At 45.4% G+C, this 19300-nt stretch overlaps 1 protein-coding gene across 2 annotated transcripts; it reads left to right on the forward strand.

Annotated features, from left to right (window-relative positions):
• Positions 1 to 14766: 14766 nt before the first annotated feature.
• On the forward strand, positions 14767 to 17038 carry HTR1A (5-hydroxytryptamine receptor 1A). Of its 2 annotated transcripts, XM_079330436.1 has the most exons (2): positions 14767 to 15961; positions 16523 to 17038. In XM_079330436.1, the coding sequence occupies exons 1-2, from the start codon at positions 14875 to 14877 to the stop codon at positions 16576 to 16578; spliced, it is 1143 nt and encodes a 380-aa protein (XP_079186562.1). In that variant the 5' UTR covers positions 14767 to 14874; the 3' UTR covers positions 16579 to 17038. The 2 variants fall into 2 exon arrangements, with proteins under 2 accessions (XP_079186562.1, XP_079186561.1); XM_079330435.1 differs by lacking the exon at positions 16523 to 17038 and having other exon boundaries at positions 14767 to 16321.
• Positions 17039 to 19300: the final 2262 nt, after the last annotated feature.

Raw genomic sequence — 19300 nt, forward strand, 5'->3', positions numbered from 1 at the left:
CTCACTTAAGACAATTAAATGATATTTAGTGTAAAACCATCTTGATTTTTAAATGGTCAGAGCTTAACCTATTGCTTCTGTCTGAACTTTGAATATTTCGGGGGGAGTTGGCTTATTTATATGTGTCAGAAGGACATATCCATGCAAGCAGAACTATATGTTTTATGGGTATTACATATGTGCTTAGAATGTTTTTCAAAACCAGCATACTCAAATCTCTCTGTCTGAAATAAATAATAGTTGAAAACAGAAGAAAATAATTTCTTGTTTGATGAAGACTCTTCTTCCAATAATTAGTTTATTAATTGATTTTGGCTTACCTCAAACTTTTTAAAATATAGTTCTGTAGAAAAATTGCATTGAGAAGCTGCCCATATATACTTGGTAAACTTATTGCTTTTATAGTTGTAGAACTTACACTAAAATCAGTAGCAGTTTTCCTGAGGCAAAAGTTGTGACTTAAGGAAAAGCTTATGACTAACTATATTCCTGCTGTGACCCCTCTGTGAGCACATTCCTATGGAAGATCCACTTCAGGTATGAAGGAAAACAGGTAGTAAAATATAGGAGAACTAAACTAATAAAGATTTGCTTTCAGTGAACCTCAACAGAAGACAAATAAAAAATGGAAAAATAAGTTAGAAAAGGTAGCATGTACATACCATAACTAGAACTTCTTTTGAGCTGGCCTTCATTGCAGTGGTCCCCAAAACCACAGGCAAACAAATTTGTGTATAGTTCAGAACAATTACTGAGTGAGCATTGATTAAAAACATCATCAGAATGACATGACAAACATTACAGTAAAAGCTGGTATATGCCCAAAGTCAGGAATGTAGCTCTAACAGAGGTGATCCTGTGGGTGAATAGTGATGAGTTCAGGGTTAGAGATACCATAGAGAGATATACCATGATTGTCTTGCAGAACAGTTGGCAGTTATTTTATTGGTCTTGGATAGATAGATTTTTATACTACCTGTGCTTTAAAGGAATGACACACTTGCACAGAGTATCTGGCATCCCCTTCATTTATATCTCATTAGGATAGGTGGAAAGTGCTTTACTGGATTAAAAATACATGACTATTATTGTGGTATAGAGTACCAATAAACAATTCAACAACAATTTTTTAGCCTACCTTCCTTGCTTCTTCCATTCAACCAACTTAAACATGGAGTAATGGATTATTATGTACAGCAGCCAAGATCTTCATCCTACACTCAATGACCAGTTTCAACCACAATGAGTGTTACATTTTTGTCTGTGTTCATGTGACTAAAGATATTGAATTTTACCTGTAGCAGACTCCATTGAATCTTACTATGTTCTTGGGTTTATTATTATTTGTGGCCATTACATTTTGATTTAACTGTTCTGGTTTACAGCAGCTAGGAAACCAAACTCACATCTCTTAATAGCTAGATTTATTGCAACTAAATTCCACTGTCCTTAATCCAGGAAAACTTTTTTGATTTAAATACTGATATTGATTTTTATCTGCCCTCCCAATTAAAAATACGCCCAATGCGACCATTTATTGATGAGGCTTGAAACAGATCTCTCTACCTAACCACCAGAAAGATGTGTACAAGAGAAACCAAATATTATGCAGAAATAGAAATTTGCTCCAAACTGTCTGCACTGACTAAGTTAGTATAAGGAGAGAGAAAAGCTGTTTATAGAACTAGTTACTGATAATGCTCTTCTGAATTTGATACTGGAAACAGTAACTAAATTACTTCCTCAGGTGAAAATTTCACATTTATCAAAGTGAAACCTCTTAGGAAAAAGAACTTTACAGGCTTTTTCCTAGTGGGACAATGTTTGAAAGATCACAACAGAAAAGAGCTTGGAGAACTTCTCTATGAGGTGGATGAAATGAAGTAATTATTTTCAAACAGAAGCTTTGTAGAAAGAAATAAGATAAAGTAGAGATAAAGAAATTATTTTTAGGCTTTTCTAAATGTACAAATAGAAGGCTTGCTATTAAAAATGTATAAACTCAATCCTTTACACAATATATAATTAAATTATTCAAACTTTTCCAAATGCTAAATAGGAGTCAAGAGCAAAATATACTTTCTTTTTGAACCTGACATTTTAATGAGTTTTATTACATCAAGGTAAAAAGGATACAGAAAGAGATACAAACATTGCAAAATCTCTCTGAATTTCTCCAGTAGGTATATCACGTGTAATTGCCCAGTAGGGGCTGATGCACTCCTGTTGAACTCCAATTTGTGGTCACTGAAGCATCATTTGTCTCAAGCAATGGAGCTTCTCCCAACTGCAGTAATTTCTATACAACCAACTTGACTTTGCAGTAAAGTGTTGTGGAGAGACACAAATGGTTTTTGGATCCCAGGACACTCAAAAGAAAGGATTCCTAGTGATAGAAAGGAAGGATAGACATTTATCCCTCTTTGAACCTTATGTAGTTACCTACCACCAAGTGAATGACTAGGTAAAATCATAGAATCATAGAATCATCAAGATTGGAAGAGACTTCTAAGATCTATCATGTCTAACCATCTGCTCAGCACCATCACTGTTACCTCTAAATAATTAAACCATATCACCCAGCAGAAGATCCAGATGATTCTTAACTAACTCCAGGGATGGTGACTCCACCTTCTCCCTGCGAAGGCTATTCCAATGCCTGACCACTGTAACAGTAAAAATATGATTTCTAAAATCTAATTTGAACTCCCCTGTCTCAGCTTCAGGCCTAGATCTATCTAGGTCTAGATCTAACATTGCAGGCAGTGTAGGAAAGACCAGTCCCCATGGGGCTACATCTTCCTTTCAGGGAGTTGTAGAGAGTGGTGAGGGCCCCCCTGAACCTCCCCTGCTTAAGACCAAACAAACCCTCAGCCATTCCTTGTAAGTCATTTTCTCTAGAAGCATCATGAGCCTTGTTGCCCTTTGCTAGACATGGTCCAGCACCCCAATCTACTTTCTGAAGAGAGGTGCCCAGAACTGTACATAGTACTGAAGGTGAAGCTTTCAGGGGGATGATCACTTTAGTCCTGCTGGCTAGGGCATTCTTGATCCATGCCAGGATGCCACTGGCGTTCTTGGACGCACACCTAGGCACACCCTGGCTCATGTTCAGCCACTGTCAACCACCACCCCCAAGTCCTTTCTGCCAAACAGCTCTCAAGCTACTCCTCACAGAGCCTGTGGTGCTGCCTGGGGTTGCTGTGACCCAAGAGCAGGAGCTGGACCCTGCACTGGACCTTGCTGAACCTTCTGTTGTGATCCCAGCCACTGGTGGAGTCTGTCCAGGTCTCTCTGCAGAGCCTTCCTACCCTTGAGCAGATCAACTCTGCCACCCAAATTGGTCTCATCTGCAAATTTACTGAGAGTGCACTCAGTCCTCGTGTCTTAGCCATCAATAAAGATGCAAAACAGGACTGGGCCCAAGACTAAGCTCTGGGGAACACCACTAGAGACCAGCTACCAACCAGATTTAACTCCATTCACCATGATGCTCTGGGCCTGGCCATCCAGCCAGGTTTTGCCCATCAAAGAGTTCACCCATCCAAGCTGTGAGCAGACAGTTTTTCTAGGGCATGCTGTGGGAGATGGTGTCAAATGCTTCAGTGAAGCTTAGATAAACTTCATCTACAACCTTCCCCTCATCTACTAAGTTGGTCACTGTGTTGTAGAAGGATATCAGGTTAGTCAAACAGGACCTTCCTTTCATAAATCCATGTTGCCTGGCCTGATTCCTTGGCTGTCCTGCATGTGCAGTGTAATGGCAGTCAGGATGATCTCTTCCATAACTTTGCCTGGAACTAAGATTAGGCGGACTGGCCTGTAGTTCCTTGGATCATCCTTCCAACCTTTCTTATTGATGGGTGTTACATTTGCTAATTTCCAGTCAGCCGGAACTTCTCCAGAGTACCAGGACTGCTGATAGATGATTGAAAGTAGTCTGTGAAATTCTTACACCAGTTTCCTCATTACTCTGAGATGGATCGCACAGGGACCAAGGATTTATACGTCTTAATTGGCATAGCATGTCACTAACCATCTCCTCCTTGTGAGGGATTCTCTCACACTCCCATCAGTTTCCAGCTCAGTGAGTGAGGTATCCTGAGGACAACTGGTCTAGATTTTGGAGACTGAGGCAAAGAAGGCATTAAGTACCTCTGCCATTCCTCACCCCCTTCACTACAACACCCTCTGCATTCAGCAATTGATGGAGACACTCCTTGAGTCTCCTTTTGCCAACCATGTATTTATAGAAACCATTCTGGTTTTTAAGTGTAGCTGCCAAATCAAGTTATAGTTGGACTTTTACCCTTCTAATCCTTTCCTTACATGAACTGGTGACATCCTTGTAGTTGTCCCAAGTCTCCTGACCTTCCTTCTAGAGTCAGGAGACTGTCTTTTTTTCTCTAGGTTCCAATCTAAACTCTCTGCTAATGAGGCTGTCCTAAGTTACAATGTAAAGATGTTCCCAAAGGTATGTATTTTATAACCATCTTTTGAAACCAGGTGGGGCAGTGATCCTTACCTCTGTGGGAGATATCCTCTGCTAATGGGCCATCTGTTAAAACCAGATGGGGCAATGTCCATCTTTCCCATCCTTCCTCCAGGGAGATATCTTCTGTTAATGGGCTATTGAGTCCCACTGCACAAATGATAAAATTACATCATCCCATTGGGAGATGCTCCATGCAGGAGGAGGAGCCAAGCATTTCCCACCTAGATAAAAACTGAGATTTGGAACACCAAAGCAGCCCTTACCCACTGGTTCCCAGAGGACAAGAGCTACCAGACCTTTCTACAGGATCACTATTTCAACCAGACCATCTGGACTTTTACCACTACCCTAACTAGCAGGATGTCAGGTTGTATTCTGACTCTGTCAGTGTTTTTTGGTTTTTTTTGGTACAATTGCATGTTTGTTTTTTTCTCTCTCTTTTTTTCCTATTAAATTGTATTTCTGACTTGGAGTCTCTCACTGGTTTTACTTTCAAACCATTACAGAGGCTGCTCGTTTTCCCTTGTGACTGGTCTTTATGCACCTTGAAATAGACTGCCCCTGAATATTCCACAATTCCTTTTTAAAGTACACTTGCCTTCCTGGACTGACTCCCATGGGACTCTGCCAATCAATTTCCTAAACAGGCCAAAGTCTGCCCACCAGAAATCTAAAGAGGAAGGTACCCTTCCTTCCTTCAGCCAGAATTGAAACCTCTAACATTTCTGGTGCTCCAGACAGTAGCTCATCACCCACCTGTCCTCTGTTGACAAACAACAGGTCCAGCAGAGCATCTCCTTGGGAAAGGCTAATTTTTCAGTTGTATAAGGAAGTTGTCTTCCACACACTCCAGGAACTTCCTAGATGCTTCCTCTCTGCTGTGTTGTATTTCCAGCAGCCATCTGGCAAGATGATATCGCCCATGCGTACAAGGGCTGGTGACTCTGGGGCTTCTGGCAGCTGCTTGCAGAACACCCCGAGTGCCTGTTCTCACCAGTTGGCTGGTCTGTAACAGAGTCCCCACAGACCTGTACCCTGTTGACCTTCCCCAGTTCTCACTTGGAGGCTCTCAGCTGTCTTCATCATGACCAATTTCAGTACAATCAAAGCACTCCCCAACACACAGTGCTATCCCACCACTTATCTCCCTTGCCTCACCTGTTCTAAAGAGCTCATAACTACCCATTCCAGCACTCCAGTTGTGAGAGTCATCCTGCTACGTTTCCATGATAGAAGTCACCACAGAGGAGGATGCAGCCATGGTTTAAAACACAAATCTCTAAATGAACATACAAGACTTAAATAAGTAGAGAATGGATAATTATTTTTTTCCTGTGGTCCTCTGTTGTGTGTTTAGAGCCAGATATATTATTAACCTGAATGATATTGCAGACACAGAGTCATAAATGACATTTTCTGGAACTCTAGTCTCTCTCATTGTCTTCCAATAAATACAAGCAAATTTATCCCCATGATGACAATGTTAATCTGATGTTAAGATAAACAAAAACAATATGCGCATTTATGTGGGAACATTTTTTGTTTGAAAAGCCTTAGCCAACATAATTACTCACTACAGTCTTGCGCAAACAGAAATGGAGAAAAAGCAAAATGCAATTGAATTCAGGGGTGAAACCATAATATTAATTTCTTGCAAAAGGAATATAGCGCAGAAGAGGACTGGTAGAAAGTGAACAGTAGTTGTGTGACTCCAGTGCTAATTTTCATGGAGTCATCTTTAGAAATATCTAAGAATAACTTTGTGAAGTTAACGAATAAACTACATTTTTTCTTAGTCCACATAATCAGTGCTGAGTGGCAAGAAATAGAATGCTCCACAGGGGAAGAAATAAGTAGGCTTTTGCCATATTCGTTTTTATTCTAAAGAAGATGAACAGATACAGGCAAAAACTGGCATTTTACTCTCCCCTCTGAAGAAGTGGAAATACAGAAATGAATTGGTCCTCTCAGGGATGCAATTCTACTCTTCTTTACAGTAATGCAATTGTGTATTGCACCAGGCTACAGGTTAAAAAAAAGCTTGTCTTGCCTTTCATGCCTAACATGAAATTTGTCTCATCAAGAAAAACTGTGATGAACCTTGAGGGATACATGATGTACTGGATGCGTAAAACATATCGTGACTCTTTTGTATGAACAGTTATTAAGAGAAAATTGTTGGAGAGAACAGAGAGGAAGGGTCTGGTTTATTAAAATTTTCTCAACGCCTTGTTTTCGGTTGTTTGTCGATTTTTAAATTTTTTTTTTTTAATAGTGGCAAAGACACTACAATTACACAGTTGTAATGTGACATTCAGAGAGTTTTGAGGGCCTCAAAATCTGATCTCATCTGCTCAGGTGAGATTAAAACTGATGGACACCTAATTAGGTGATCTCAGGCTAAAAGAACCCATCTGTTTTTTATTTATTTTGAACTTAACTGAGTCACAACAGAAGCTGTGAAGGGGGAGTTCAGATGACAACAGGAAAGGGAATGTTTAATGTCTGTGGCAGGTGTGACAGAGGTCCTGAAAGAACAGAAATTTTGCTCAGAGTTTAGGAATTTATAAACAGTGATTAATGGAATGGGAGACCAGAGGGGGAAATTTAAAAACAACCCAAATATATTTTGGAAGAATTAATATCATCAAAGAACAGCATCAGCACCCAAGAAAAGGAAGCACGAAACCTCCCATATTCTTTTGCTAGCATAAAATTTGATCAAATCTCACTTCGATGTAGCTTCATGAGCTTTGTTCCATTGCAGCAGACAGGATCTGTGTGATTATCTTGATAGTAAACTCACTTATTAGTTATATAATGTGTTACTGTCTCTGTTCTTCCAAATGCCATGGTTAGCCAAAATACCTATTTGCCCTCATTGCATGGTTTCTTTTGCTGATCTCCTTTATGACCATCTGGTGAACAGATTGGAAATGAAGGTGGGGGACAGTGTCCTGAGCTACTCATTGGCATCCTGGCCTTCTTCATTGTTTGTTTCCGTGGTCAGCCTGAGACCCCATAATGTTGCTGTGATGAATACATAGAACTAATTGTTTCTTAGCAACACTGAGGACTGATCTAAAACCTGTCTGGATTAACAGACTGAACTATGTCCAGCAGGTTTATTCTGAACTGGCTTAATCCCACACAAACACCAAGACAAGGTAGCAGTACTGTTTTTCATCACTCTATACCCAAAGCTCCAGGATTTTTAAAACTGCTTATAAATAGACAGCAATTTCCTGAGGTTTCTAGCTCTGCTGATGTAATTGGGTAGCTGAACTGCTTTGGTAAGAGCAGGCTATGAAATACTCTTCTTAGTATTTGATCATGGAAGGATTAAGAGCCTGCATGCTCAAGGCATCAACTTTTGTGCATCCGTTTTTTGTAGGTTGCTAAAATTTTAATTTGTTGCATAAGAACACTGGGTGATTAACTTAACCTGAAGCCTGTTAGTTAATAGGGTACTTAAAAGCTAATGAGCAGCAACAATGCTTATAAACTGTTTATAAGCAACAGTGCTTATAAACTCATATAAGGGATGCTGCTGAAGGGGCACTTCTTCCTTACGCTATCCCTGGCTGCACACCCCAGCTGCCTCAAGCACGAGCATTTGTGCATGGCACAGAGATTGTACCAGGAAAACTCATAAAGAAAAAGAAGGCAGTTGCAACTGAGTAATTCCTCAAGAGCACATTTACTTCCAGAAAAAAACCTCTCAACTTTTCTCACTGACAAGGCCCCAGATTCTTTGGAATACATGGTGGTTTGCTACTGTGCCAACTAATGCCCTAGGTAAAGGAGATTAATAGACCAGCAAAGACAATATCCTCATGGCCTTTGTCAATGTCACTCTAAAAGTAGAGACTGTGTGGGCCTCTCTAGCTCCAAGTGACTCATCCCTGTGTAGATAAAACAAATTGTTTTTTATTTGAAAGGATAAAGTTAGTTTGCAAAGACAACACATTTATTGTCTGTACATCAGCTCTGCTTTTTCTATGTTATATTTTTAAAAATAATAGTATTATATTAATTTCAATGTGAGAAAATAGGAAAGAAATCATAATAGCATGTTATTAAATTGGCATGGATTAATATACTACTGAACTGCAGGCACTACTGCTGATGACTAACTAGTGTGGATAAAATTGGAGAGTTTATATCCTTTATAAGTAATAATTTTGAAATTCTAGTTTCTGTCTTTGTTGATAAGGAGACAATGATGCTATGTAATTTACTTTTAATCTAATGTAGTATTGAAGTTCTGACATGAAAAGGGCAGAAGAAGCCATCAGTTGTTATATGTGCAACTCAATAGTAAGGTTTATATACCTTAACTTTGCTTTGGAAAATACAGATAAGCTCATTTAGATTGGCCTGATAGTTAAAGGTGAGGCCTATAGAGGTCTAACTAGAGATGTTTTCTCACCACTTATTGTTCTTATAGAATAATTTGTTTCTTTGTCTCTTCTGAAGTGAAATACTATACATATATAATAATGGCAGAAATTATCTTTGCAATAAAATTTTTTAGAGCATAAATCTCCTTAAACTAAAATTTATTTGAGTCTTTTAATGTTAATTGCATTAAATTCCTTCTCATCTAGAAGCTGGTTTTTTTTTTGGAGGGAGGGCATGGAGTATGGATAACAAGCCAAAAAAAAGTTGAGTGGGTATATTAAGATGTACCCATAAAAAAAGTCACTAATGAGAGAAAAACTAGAAATTATTGCAAAGTTTGGAATATAACGGCATTCCTTGTTTAAACAGTTATTCAGATATTGTATAAAACCTGTGTAAATTGTCTAAAATCTAGAATACCTCTGTGAGTATGTATTTTCTGCAAATAGTTTAAGCTAGTTATGTATTTTTCTATAAGACTAATGTGAGTGTTAATAAATAGCTGAAATAATCTTAATTAGCTATAAGAAAAAGCCTGATTTAACCAAGAAGTTCCTCAGTGCTAGTCAGCAGTTTTAGAATTGTATACTGGATGTCATTAAGATGATTTATTTTGCAAATGTTGAGAAGCTAAGAACTGCAAGTGAGTATTTTTAATTAGATTGCAAATAACAGAACATAGTTTTTGAAAAGGCATTCAGGCAATATTCTGGATTCTTGGGACTGCATTGCACCACACAGGTGATTCTTAACCAGCTCCTAATGCTCCAGCTCTGTGCATTGTTGCCCCTTGCCTCTGACACAGATGTGCTGATAAAAACCTAAGCAGAGCTGGAACATTGCATTGCTCCCCACAGCACGATTAGAGATGACTAAGTAGATTCTCCCAGAGTTTGTCTGGAATCAAATTCATGCTTAGCAGCTTTAGTACCAAGAATATGCACAAATGGTTAAAAGACATTCTCTCAGCTCTTCTTTCATCACAGCTGAACTGTGTTATAAAACAGGCAACACAGAAAATGTAGCCAATGGTAAAGTTTCCACAGAATGTCAGAATTCTGAGAAGTTTCCATAAATTTACAAAAATTTACATTCAAACAAACATGCATGAAAGTCTCTTTACTTCACAGAGGGAGAATATGAAAGCAAACATCTTTAAAATTGACCTTATACTTCTGGATTGCATAAAAGCTGTCCCGTGATTTAGATAGCAGGCATCTCTAGTATCAGCTTCACTTCAGTGATATTGCTTGAATATATATAACACTCATTTTGGATGAAATGTTTACCTACCTTTCTATTACTTCTAAGAGTGTGAGGTGAAATGGATTATCCCCTTTTGTGAGCCCTGCTGAGTTATGCTGTAATTTTAATTACTACTGTAAGCTCCTGGCAGAGAAAGGCAGAAGAAATATGTGTATATATTATAAATAATTAGTTTCTGTCTTTAATAGAAAGATGAGTATAAGAGTTGCTGTAAGGCAGCTGAGTGGAATGAGAATAGGACCCAGGAGCTTGCCCACTGTTTTATGTTAGTGTCAAGTGTCAAAGCAATGAAAAATATGGTCAATATCATGGGGAAAAAAAATAGACAATATTTCAGCATTCTTAGATGGTAGTTATTCCTACTTCCTACAGATTATTCCTCTGGGTTGACAGCTCCAGATTACTGATCTGGTTCTAAGTATGCAACAAAGAGGGAACAGAAATCTGACTGGCTTCAGAGCAGAGCCACCAGAAGCTGAAATCACAGCATATGAACTCAGATGTACAATCCTTGAGACACCTCAAAGCCATGAAGCAGTGCTGCTGCTTAGACATGTCTGGCATGGAGCTACCAGATCTTTCCAGGCCTGACCTTGGATGCCGTTGTTATCTGCTTGCAGAGCTGGGAGTGTTAAGCAGCAGCCTGAGATGTACCTCAGTACCGTGCAGCACCTAACGCAGCGCTGAAGATGAGTGATGTGCTCATGCTGTAGCTCTGTTAGACCCCAGATGGTTCTTGCAGGACCACAGGAAAGTCTCTTTGCTGCACAGCTTCTAGTGGGCCACAGGTTGCCATCTCTTGGCCAGCTGGACAGGGCTGTGTGGACAATTACCCAGCCCACTTCCTTGCTCTAAAAGAGAAAAAATATTAAAATGGCACAAAGATGATACAGAAGTCTGAAATTTATACTTCTTGTTGTTTTATTGTATGGGCTTTGTAGTGTATTTCTTCTGATTAGACTAATCATAGGATTAATTTTCTTCTTCTCTGTTCAGAAGTATGCATTTGGCTATCCAGGATTTCACAAACTAGCTATAGCCAGAGATAAGACACAGGGAATAGTTCTGCTTCTGGTACCAAAAGTCACTTAGTTTCCTAGCTGATTCACCTTGTCCCCAAAGTCAGGACTAAACAGTCTACCAAATCTGGACTCATTTTGATCCAGAATATTTTGGCTGAAAGCTATGCAGCTATGACACTAGTTTTGGCCCAAAGATTTTCAGTCACCTTTTATTACCTTTTGGTCTTTCACAGGAGAAAGCATAAATTTTTTACACTATTGTGAAATATTTGGTGCCTTATGAAATGTGGGAACAGATATCCTGAGGTAGATCTCATGGTGAAATGTAATTCCTATATGAAGAGGATGTGTTTCAATGATATAGCCACTTGAGACATTAAGTTCTTGTTTGCTTCTCTATATTTTAAAGTTACAGCTGTTTCTCAGAAGGTTTTGAACTGTGTGGAGTAGTAAGAATTCCTTTTGACTATGCTTCCAAGATGACTAAATAAAAATTCAAGATGACATTGTTTGGTAGGTTGTCTCCTGTCACATGTTTCCTTTCACCTGTTTGGAGCTTCTCTCACAGGAAACTGTATACACTCTATGAGTTTCAGTGACCTGAAGTAATTAATTTCCTTCTCTCCCTAGTTTCTTAACCCTTTCATTCTGAAAGCATTACTGGAATATAATTTATTGAATATCACCAATACTGTATTTTATCATTGTGAAAAGTTGAAAAAAAGAGCTCAAGAATTAAATCCTTTTCAACACAAAATGTAATACACAACCACAGAAGCAAAGTGCTGTGATCAACTTGTGGCATTTCATTTTGACAAATGACAAATTAGTCAAAATTTGTCAAATTTTTTGACAAATAGGCAATATCATTGTAATCAGCATCAATAATATGTAGCCTCTCCTTTTCTATTTTTGAAAAGTGTAGAATGAAATTGTTCAGAAAATAATGTTCTGCCACCACTGTTAAAGTTTTTTCTTTTTGTACTTACTGAGGACCCCCTTTTTTTGCTGCAGCTGTATCTTAACTGGATAATATTAATGTTTTAATTTAAGGCTGTGTTTTCATTTATTCTCAAGTCAGGTTGGATTGTATGAGGTTATGGAGCAGTTTTTGTTAAGAATTTCCCTAGGTGCTCTACCTCGGTTATCTCTCAGTTATTAGGACACCACTTAGTTGCTTGAAAGTTGAAATGGAATTTTGGTGTTTAAATGCTTAGTAGGATTAAAGACACTTTTACATCAAAAGAGTGAATTTTCCCTTAGTTTACGTCTTCCACATCCTACTTCCTCCTCTTCATCCACGGTTGCCTAAATTGCTTCTCAATTTAACTCAGAGTGAAATGACTTTCAAACACTGAAAAAAAAAAAAATGAAGCCGATTTAAAATATTCCAGTTGAAAAAGGACCCAGTCAACGTTTTCTCATTGAATTCTCGCCAAAAAGTGTCTGGGATTGACTTCACTTGACCGTGTCAGTGCAAAACATCTCTGAAAACGGTTTCCTCAAGAGCCCACATCTCCTGTGGCTTTGAAACGCTAATTTCAAGATAATCTAATTAGGCTAATGACTTGTCCACCACCATGCAAGAAAGCTGTGCGAAATTTCCCTGCCTCCCAGACTTTCTTCTTAATTTTATTTATTTATTTTAATCAGGCTGATGCTAAACAGCGAGAAGCACAAACTTTGATTTCACGGAAGGAAAACACTTTTTAAAGAGGTTGTTGCTTAGAAGCCAACCATGCCATGCGTTTGAGGAGACGTTAAAAAGAAAATAGATGCAGAGAGTGAAGCGGTAAAGCTTATTTAATATCGATTACATTTTGTCTGTGTCTCGACAGCATTAAGTCTTCATTCAGTAGGACACAGAACGTTAGTCCGATCGGCTGGAACAACAGGCACGCAAGGGTGTAGCTCTGATCTACTAATCCAGCTAATCTCCATGCTTTGATCTTTTACAGACGGGATCGCAAGCCGAGGGGCAGAGAAATGAAGTCTCGACCCCTCCTAAAAAGGAACTGGCCGGAATCTGTATGTTTTGAAGCTGTAAATTCCACTTGAAGTGTTGACTGCAAGAAGATGAAGGAAACCTGAGGATGTGCAAAGCATACCCTGTGAACTTCATCTCAAATTTGATTAAGTTAGAATAAGAAAATCTTCCTGTTAGGCAATAACTTGTTTGGCTTTCTGTATTTACCGAGCTTGCATAGCAGAATTACAGAGCAGAATGAAAGTTCTCACATCACAAAAATACTGAGCTGCAAGATAGTAGAAAACCGGTTGTAGAGTTGTATTGGAGAATTTTTTTTCTAGTGACAGATTCTTCACAGGTTTGTGATTGTTAGTTCTGTTTACTGGATAATAACTGATTTGCTTATGATGTGCCTATTTGACACTCTTTTGTATAAGATTGTTCTCAGTAATACATTTCTCATTTCACTTTCAGACACAGCGTTTCCCCTCCTATTGGATTGAACTGCGACTTACAACGTTTTTTGTTTTGTGCTGGTTTTTAGTCATTTTTACCGCTTCTTTTTGATGCCGTTGCTGTTGTTATTGCCGCGAGAGGACAGTAATTTCTCCAGTATGCTGTACCGTAATTCGCCCGTCGGGAGGGCCGGGGAGCAATGCTGCCGTTCTCCGCGGAACCGGGCGGGCAGCCCCCGCCGGCAGGGCGCTGGGACGAGGGCATTAATCATCCTCCGCTGGGCTTCCATCGCCACAGCACTAATCAGCGGCTGGGCGGGAGTCTTGCCGGGCCACACAGGGGTCCCTCCCGAGACACACACAAGCGCTGCCTCCCGCGCTCCCGCTTCCCGGGCAGCCCGCGCAGCTCACCGCATGGCCGGGCAGCGGAAGGGTCGAGCCGCACGGCCCGGCCTGTCCCGGGCCGGGGGTGCCCGGCCGAGCCCCGCGGGCGCCGCGCCCTCGGGTGGCCAGCGCCTGCCTGCAGGTGGCGATCGGCGCCCCCAGCCCCGGGCAGCCCGGGTGCGCGCTGCCCCCGCCGCAGCGGCACTGCCTGCTCGCAGAATGCCGGCGCACAGCACGCCCTCTCCCTTCCCTCCTCTCCCCTCCACCGCCGCGCTGGTCCTGAGGGGTAGCCCAGGGCCACCGCTGCCGGGCGCGGAGCTGCGGAACGATTTGTAAAGGGCGGGGGGTAGGAGGGGGAATCGTGGAGAATTTATCTGCAGTGTCCGTCTAAACGGGAGGGGGCGAAGGGGAATGACATCTGTGCCCACCCGACGATGGCGACTCAGCGAGGCCACCGCGGAAGGGCGGGGAGGAAAGGGGTGGACGGGGAGGGGCGAGAGTAAGGAGGGAGGGAGGGGAGGGAGAAAGCTAGGGGAGCGCGGAGAGGCAGAGCAGGGGGGAAAGCCGCCGGAGAGCGGCAGAGCGAGGGGCAGAATCTCGGCAAGCGGCGGCAGGAGGGCCGCCCCCACCGCGCGGGGCTGAGCGCTGGGCAGGGGCGGCGGGGATGGGCGGGCGCGGGGCGGCTCCGCCAGCCGCCGTCCTCCGAGCTTCGGCCGCCTCCCGCCGCGCTATATAGGGGAGGGAGGGGTGGTGGAGCGGGGGGTGCCGGCGTGGCCAAGCCGCACGGGGCGCCGATGCCTCCTGCCAGGGGAGCGCACAAGTGACCGGCATCTCTTCCCATGTCTGTCTCCTGAAGCGACCCCCCCACCCCCGCCCGGCATGGATGTGGCCAACAGCACTACCTCCCCAGCGCGCTCCCCCGAGGGGGCAAGCGGCCCCGGCCTCGCCGAGATGACCCTGGGCTACCAGGTGCTCACCTCCCTGCTCCTGGGCACGCTTATCCTGTGCGCCGTGAGTGGCAACGCCTGCGTGATCGCAGCCATCGCCCTGGAGCGCTCCCTGCAAACCGTGGCCAACTATTTGATCGGCTCGCTGGCCGTCACCGACCTCATGGTCTCCGTGCTAGTGCTGCCCATGGCGGCCCTCTACCAGGTGCTGAACAAGTGGACGCTGGGGCAGGTCACCTGCGATATCTTCATCTCGCTGGATGTGCTTTGCTGCACCTCTTCTATCCTGCACCTGTGCGCCATCGCCCTGGACAGGTACTGGGCCATCACGGACCCCATTGACTATGTTAACAAGCGAACTCCCCGGCGGGCGGCCGTGCTCATCAGCCTGACCTGGCTCATCGGCTTCTTGATATCCATCCCTCCCATGCTGGGCTGGAGGACGCCGGAGGACCGCTCGAACCCCGACGCCTGCACGATCAGCAAGGACCACGGGTACACCATCTACTCCACCTTCGGCGCCTTCTACATTCCGCTTCTTCTCATGCTGGTGCTCTACGGTCGCATCTTTAAGGCGGCACGCTTTAGGATTCGCAAGACAGTGAAGAAAGCAGAGAAGAAAAAAATCGCCGACACCTGCCTCACTCTTTCTCCGGCCACCGGAAAGAAAGGGAACGGGGAGCCCGGCAAGAGCTGGCGGCGGACTGTAGAGTCTAAGCCCGGTGCTTTTGTCAACGGCGCGGTGCGGCAGGGCCAGGACGGGACCGCCCTGGAGATCATCGAGGTCCAGCACTGCAACAGTTCCTCCAAGACTCACCTGCCACTGCCCAGCGAGGCGTGCGGCTCCCCACCGCCACCCTCTTTCGAGAGGCGCAACGAAAAGAGCACGGAAGCCAAACGGAGAATGGCTCTGTCCCGGGAGAGGAAGACTGTCAAGACCCTGGGCATCATTATGGGCACCTTTATCCTGTGCTGGCTGCCGTTCTTCATCGTCGCCCTGGTCCTGCCCTTTTGTGACAGTAAGTGCTACATGCCCCAGTGGCTGGGGGCAGTCATCAACTGGCTGGGCTACTCCAACTCCCTTCTCAACCCCATTATCTATGCCTATTTCAACAAAGACTTCCAAAGTGCTTTTAAGAAAATTATCAAGTGCAAATTTTGCCGGCAGTGAAGCCCACCACTCCGGGACGGGGCAAACGGGGTCCTGTTACTTCCTCCACTGGCCTGCCCCGAGCCGCAGTGTGCCCCCGCCCAGCCCCTGCACAGCGCCGTCCGAAGGGCGGGGGGCTCCGGCACCCCCGCTCCGCGCCCGAGTCACTCGCCTCCCGCCCGCCGGCCGAGCGCTGCGGGTCACGGCAGGGCTCCGCTGGGAGTGGCGGGGGAAAAACGCGCGGCCCGGGAGGGCTCCGCCGCCCGCCCTCGCCTCTCCCGGCCCCCGCTGCCGGGCGCCGGCGCTCCCGCCTCCCTCCCATTCTCCATCACTCTGGGTAGACTTAGGGCTTGCAGGTCGTTGCTTGTGGTGGCTGTAAACCACAGTGTCTGCCCTCGTAGCATCGGTAAAACAAATCCACCCTATGCAGGAAACCGCCGTGTCGGGGATTATTCTTGGGTTTACGAGGCGACGGCGGTGGACTGAGTCCGACCTCGGTCTGGCGGTGTAAGTATGGAGGCTGAAGGCGACTCCTCGAGAGGAGGAAGGAGCTTTGGGCGCGTTGCTTCCCTGTTTGTGAAACCCTCAAGCGGATGTTCTTGAGGGGGAAACCGCTCGTGTTTGGTAATCTTGCAAAGTACTTACAGCATCGTCCCCATCTGTATTACGTGTGTCTGACAGCTCTCCTGGTGTGCCAGGACCTGCCAGTCCACTGGGGATCCCTTTGTTACAGCACAGGGAAATGATGGGACTTAAAACCCCAACCGCACGCCTCATTATATATGGAGATTTATGGGGATTATTTTTTTAAATGCCTTTGACCTAGTGTTTCCCAGCAAGGAGAGGCTTGGCGCCGTGCGACTGTCCCTGAGTACACTGCACAAGCAACAGCACAGGGAGTTTAAGCAGCCTGAGAAGTAGCGTTTCTTTCTTTCTTTCTTTTTCTTTTTTTTTTTCTTTTCTTTTCTTTTTTCTTCCTTAAGCCGCTTCAAAGTTTCTCCTGAGACGTTGCGGTTGCTTTTGAGGCAGTCAGCTGCGGCACATTTTGCTCGGGGAGCGGGGGGAGGGGGGAGGGGAAGAAAAAAAAAAAAGAGAGAGAAAGAAAGAAAGACTACAACAAACTGATCCAAACCGATCAACCAAAACATTGCCATGTGCTCCGTGGCAGTAGGGGAGGGGCCGAGAGCATCAGGCAGCGGCAGTCGCAGGTGGGAAAACAGCATCTCGTCGCAGTCTGGAAAGGCGCAGGCTCTCTCCTCCTCCGGGCAAGCCCCGGCGGGGGTAAGCACGACCTTCCCCGCAATCTGAGAGCCACGGGCAGAAGCAGGCAGTGTCCTGAGGGTTCTCCTTGCACGACCTGACCGGTCCCCGGGGCGGATCTGCAAAGCCTCCGCCGGCAAAGAGTCCTCCCTCCGCCGCTAGCCCAGCTGCTTGGCCCCGGGAAACCCAGTGTACTTCTCCTTCCCCGCCTGGCCCGGGGTTGGGGCAGGACTGAGTTGCCCGCCGCAAAGCCCCTCTGCCCGTCCCCCCGCTGCCCCTCCACTGCCGTGCCCATGCCTGTCCCTCCGGCTGCGGCCGGGACCCGGGCCCGGGGAGGAGGGGAAGGCGCCGGGCCGGATACCGGCACTGGGCCGGCTGCCGCTTACCCCTGCGACGGGTTGCCTGGAATGAATGCTTGACCAAATATATATATATATATATATATTTTTCCTGTTTATTTTTGTGTAATCTGTGTTGCTTGTAAGTAAAAGGGAATGTGAAATATGTGTGTCACGTGAATGTAAATGTCCAGTAATTTCTGAACTTCAACCGCTTACATTAAACGAAAATAGTGGTTTTGACAGCCTTCGATATGTAGCTGGTTTTCTGAAAATCTTATCTGGCCTCATTTTCGCAATTAAAGTGATCTTTGATCTTATCTCTTCTTTGATCAGTCCTAACCACACGTGTCCTAGATGTTCTCTAAGTGTCGGAGTGTCAGAGTTAGCTTAGAGCGATTAGAGACACGAAACTTCTCTTGAGCGCTCAGGTGCCCGGTGACTCTGTGAGCACCTCGGTCCGCGGGTGGGCCTGGGCAGAGCTGCCGGGCACCCCAGGGCAGGCAGCGGGGACGGGAGGGCCCGTAAGCGCCGGCGGTATGGGGGCAGTGCTGCTGTGCCCAGCACAGGCGGGGCTTGCTCCTGTCAGCGCCTCCTGGAATCCTACCAGGTCGGCTCCTGAACATTTTAGCCTTTTCCAAACAGCTTTTTTTTTTTTTTTTTTTTTTTTTTTTAACCTTCCTGTAAACTCCACGGGAACTTTCTCAGCCGGGACGGCAGCCCTCCGGTCCAGCGGGATGGACGGCGCGGGGTGCCCGCCGCTCCGCGGGGGCTGGCTCCCGAATTCGGAGCGGGACGGGGCCACCCGACATCGCCGAGAGCCTCAGACCTGGGAGCAGGGCGCACCCCGAGCCGCATGAGATAGGGCGGCCGGAGGAGCGCCGCTTCTGTGCTCGCTACATCCACTCGGCCCGCCGCGCTGCAGGGCTGCGGATGCGGGGGTCCGAGGACCCCCCGCACGTGTGCCGCGCTCCTGCTTGGGGTCCCGGAGCCTGGAAGCGCAGGGCTCCAGCGGGCGAGACGAGCCGCTCCCTGCCCACCTCTGCCCGGCTTCCCCGCGCTGTTCCCGTCCTCTCTGTCCGAGGGCAGGACGCTGGGGAGCGGCCCCGCACCGCACCCGCACCCCGCCACCTCCCGGGAGGGGGCTCCGCCAGGGCGGCAGGGCATCGCTGCTTGGGCTCCGCCGCCACCAGCCTCTCCTCGGCCGCTCTCCGGGCCGTGCGCGGCCACACGGGCCGGACCCCGGCGGCTGCAGCGCCGGGCGGCAGCCACGGTGCGTGGGCGGCTCCACCGCATCCCCCTCCTTCTTCCCGACCTCGCTGCGCTGCACCGGCCACGACGGAAGAGCCAGCCCAGACCTCCGTGGGACTGCGTCTCTCCGAACACTTGGAGGAAACTACCTGCTTTGAAAAACAGAGCTTTTTGTTCCTGTGCTGTGATTTTTGAATTCTTAATTTGATTTCCACTACCATTTAAGAAAAGCCCAACCAAATCAAATCCCTAAAAAGCAACCAACCTTGTGTGGGTTTTTTTTTTTTTTTTGGTTTTTAGCTTTTTTTTTTGTTTTGTTTGTTTTTTGGTTTTTTTTTTAAGAGAGACATAGTTTTCCA

Source organism: Erithacus rubecula (genome assembly GCF_903797595.1).
Source record: "Erithacus rubecula genome assembly, chromosome: Z".
Lineage (NCBI taxonomy): Eukaryota > Metazoa > Chordata > Aves > Passeriformes > Muscicapidae > Erithacus > Erithacus rubecula.

Coding starts and splice junctions, on each gene's coding strand:
- HTR1A (XM_079330435.1), top strand. CDS start 14,875: ATGGATGTGGCCAACAGCACTACCTCCCCAGCGCGCTCCCCCGAGGGG.